At 66.2% G+C, this 3598-nt stretch overlaps 1 protein-coding gene across 1 annotated transcript; it reads right to left on the bottom strand.

Moving 5' to 3' along the window:
• Positions 1-422: 422 nt before the first annotated feature.
• Positions 423-2975, bottom strand: LOC131592401 (valine--tRNA ligase, mitochondrial-like). Its single transcript, XM_058863896.1, has 4 exons — positions 2749-2975; positions 1921-2011; positions 1305-1433; positions 423-584 (listed from the first exon to the last, which is right to left on the bottom strand). Exons 1-4 carry the CDS (start codon positions 2845-2847, stop codon positions 430-432), a joined length of 474 nt encoding a protein of 157 aa, XP_058719879.1. The 5' UTR covers positions 2848-2975; the 3' UTR covers positions 423-429.
• Positions 2976-3598: the final 623 nt, after the last annotated feature.

The raw sequence follows: 3598 nt of genomic DNA, 5'->3' as shown, positions 1-3598 counted from the left end.
ATTTGGGGGGGTTTTGGGAGGTCCCAGAGGAGGTTTTGGGGGTCCTGGGGGGTTTTGGGGGCCCTGGGGAGGTTTTGGGGGGTCCTGGGGAGGTTTTGGGGGGTCTCAGGGGTCCCATACCTGGCCAGAAGGGGACACTGCAGCCCCCTCCCCTCAGCCCCTCGCCGGGGGGGCCGGGGGGGCGCAGCAGGGAGGGGGAGGAGGAGGCCGAGAGCGCCACGGAGGGGAGCAGCTCCTGGGGGGGAGGGGAGAGCTGAGACCCCCCCAAAACCCCCAGAGACCCCCTGAGACCCCCAGAGACCCCCAGAGACCCCCTGAGACCCCCCAAAACCCCCAGAGACCCCCAGAGACCCCCAGAGACCCCCTGAGACCCCCAGAGACCCCCCAAAACCCCCAGAGACCCCCAGAGACCCCCAGCCCCCCCCGGTGTCACCGGTGGCCGGGGGAGGGTCCCACGGGGCGCTCCAGCTCCAGCAGGGCCACGGCGAAGTCGTAGAACTCGGGGACCCCCCGGTGACGCCGAGAGCCGGGGCTGAACTCGGGGTGCAGGAACAGCCCCGAGACCCCCCGGTGATCACGGGGACCTGGGGAGGGGACAGGGGGTGACACTGGGGACAGGGGGTGACACCAAGGTCAGGGGAGGTGACACCAAGGTCAGGGGAGGTGACACCAAGGTCAGGGGGTGACACCGAGGTCAGGGGAGGTGACACCGAGGTCAGGGGGTGACACTGGGGACAGGGAGTGACACTGGGGATGGGGTGACCCTGGGTGCTCCCCCGGGTGTCCCCCAGGTGTCCCCAGCTGCTCCCCAAGTGTCCCTCAATGTCCCCAGCTGTCCCCAGATGTCCCCAAATGTCCCCAAATGCCCCCCAGCTGTCCCCAGCTCCCCCCAGCTGCCCCCCAGGTGTCCCCAGGGATCCCCCAGGTGTCCCCAGGTGTCCCTCAGTGTCCCCAGCTGCCTCCCAGGTGTGTCCCCATGTCCCCAGCTGTCCCCAGGTGTCCCCAGCTGCCCCCCAGGTGTCCCCCCAGGTGTCCCCAGGTGTCCCTCAGTGTCCCCAGCTGTCCCCAGGTGTGTCCCCATGTCCCCAGCTGTCCCCAGGTGTCCCCAGGTGTGTCCCCAGGTGTGTCCCCAGGTGTGTCCCCAGGTGTCCCCAGGTGTGTCCCCAGGTGTGTCCCCATGTCCCCAGGTGTCCCCAGCTGTCCCCAGTGTCCCCAGGTGTGTCCCCAGCTGTCCCCAGTGTCCCCAGCTGTCCCCCGCTGTCCCCAGCTGTCCCCAGCTGTCCCCAGGTGTGTCGCCAGCTCACCTGCAGCCAGCCCCCCCCCCGGGGGACACAAGGTGCCATCGTCCCCGATGACGCAGGGCAGGGGCAGCCGATGGACCCGGGCCAGAGCCAGGTCCTGGGGGCTGTGCCCGGGGGTCACCTTCACCGCACCTGGGGACAGGGACACACCTGAGACACCTGAGACATCCCTGTGTCACCTGGACTGTGTCACCTCTGTCACCTGAGACACCTGAGACACCTGAGACACACCTGAGACACCTAGACTGTGTCACCTGTGTCACCTGAGACACCTGAGACACCTGAGACACACCTGAGACACACCTGAGACACCTGGACTGTGTCACCTGTGTCACCTGAGACACCTGGACTGTGTCACCTGTGTCACCTGCTGTCACTCCTTGCTCCCTTTTCTGTCCCAGACTGGTCCCAGTGCCCATCCCAGTCCCTCCCAGTCCCTGTTTAACCCCTCCCAGTCCCTCCCAGTCCATCCCAGTTCCTCCCAGTGCCCCTTTAACCCCTCCCAGTCCATCCCAGTCCATCCCAGTCCATCCCAGTCCCTCCCAGTTCATCCCAGTCCATCCCAGTCCATCCCAGTCCCCGTTTAGTCCCTCCCAGTCCCTCCCAGTTTCCCCAGTACCGGTTCCGCGCTGGGGCTCCACGCTGGGGTCGCTCACCACGGGCAGCAGGGCCCCGCTGAACGGGTGCCTCACCTGCCGGCCCTGCAGGTGCTGATGGGGCGTGGTCAGCCCTGGCCCCGCCCCCTTTCCAGCTCTGGACCAATCCCAACCAGGCCAGGCCCCCCCCAGCCCTTGGCCACACCCCCAGAGCCATTTCAGGCAGCGAAGCGCCGCCCCTTTAACACAAGCCCCGCCCCTTTACCCTTATATGGTCAAAGGGGAGGGGCCAAACCTGGACAGCCAATGGCTGCCCTGCAGGGAAAGCCACGCCCACACCAATTAAAGGGTCCCAAAGCCCCGCCCCCAGGTCAGGCCCCGCCCATTCAGGCCCCACCCCAGGTGAGGCCCCGCCCATTCAGGCCCCACCCAAATTCAAGCCCTGCCCCCTTTGAGGCCCCACCCCCAGGCGAGGTCCCACCCATTCAAGCCCTGCCCCATTCAAGCCTCACCCCCAGGTGAGGCCCCACCCCCCTTGAGGCCCCACCCATTCAAGCCCTGCCCCCAGGTGAGACCCCACCCCTTTGAGGGCCCACCCACTCAGGCCACACCCATTGAGGCCCCACCCCCTTTGAGGCCCCGCCCCCTTTGAGGCCCTGCCCCCTTTGAGGCCCCACCCCTTCAGGCCCTGGCCCCTGAGGCCCCACCCACTGAGGCCTTGATCCATTTGAGGCCCCGCCCCCTGAGGCCCCACCCATTGAGGCCCCACCCATTGAGGCCCCACCCATTGAGGCCCCACCCATCGAGGCCCCACCCATCGAGGCCCCACCCATCGAGGCCCCGCCCCTCACCAGGCAGCGTGGGTCCCGCGGGTGCACGGCCACGGCCACGTCACCAAAAATGGTCTCGGGACGAGTGGTGGCCACCGGCAACTCCAGCCCTGGGGACATCAGGGGACAGCTCGGGGACACCGGGGGACACTTGGGGACAGCTTGGGGACACCAGGGGACATCAGGGGACACTCGGGGACAGCTTGGGGACACTCGGGGACACCAGGGGACAGCTCAGGGACATCAGGGGACAGCTTGGGGACACCAGGGGACAGCTCAGGGACACTCGGGGACAGCTTGGGGACACTTGGGGACACCAGGGGACAGCTTGGGGACACTCGAGGGACATCAGGGACACTCAGGGGACACTTGGGGACATCAGGGACACTTGGGGACACACCACAAAACCCAGGATCCCATCCCCAGAGCCACCCCAATGTCCCCAGAGCCACCCCCAATGTCCCCAGTGCCACCCCAGGTGTCCCCAGTGCCACCCAAAGTTCCATCTAGGAACACCCGCTAGACTCCAACTACACCCTACATCACAAATTTCAAATTACAGGGGCCTGGGACTCGGCCTTTTACACCTACACCCAGGCTGGGCAGCAGGACAGAGCAGCTCCGGGACAACTACACCCAGACACCCGTGACACACAAGACAACAGACAAGGGGACACAATGGGGAGACAAAACTCTGGGCCACAAGAATGGCCACAAGGACCGAGAGAACGCGGAACGAGATGAGCCAGGTGAGAATGAAGGCGAGCTGATGAAGCTCGCAGAACCCGGGAGGAAGATGCTGACGGAATGACAAACTCCAGCAACTGCCAAGACGGATGCCCGAGAATCTGAGGGCCACAGCCCCCTACCT

This window comes from Poecile atricapillus, chromosome W (genome assembly GCF_030490865.1).
Source record: "Poecile atricapillus isolate bPoeAtr1 chromosome W, bPoeAtr1.hap1, whole genome shotgun sequence".
Classification (NCBI taxonomy): Eukaryota; Metazoa; Chordata; class Aves; order Passeriformes; family Paridae; genus Poecile; species Poecile atricapillus.
Note: the sequence above shows the minus strand (reverse complement) of the source record. Positions and strands in the feature narration are given on the sequence as shown.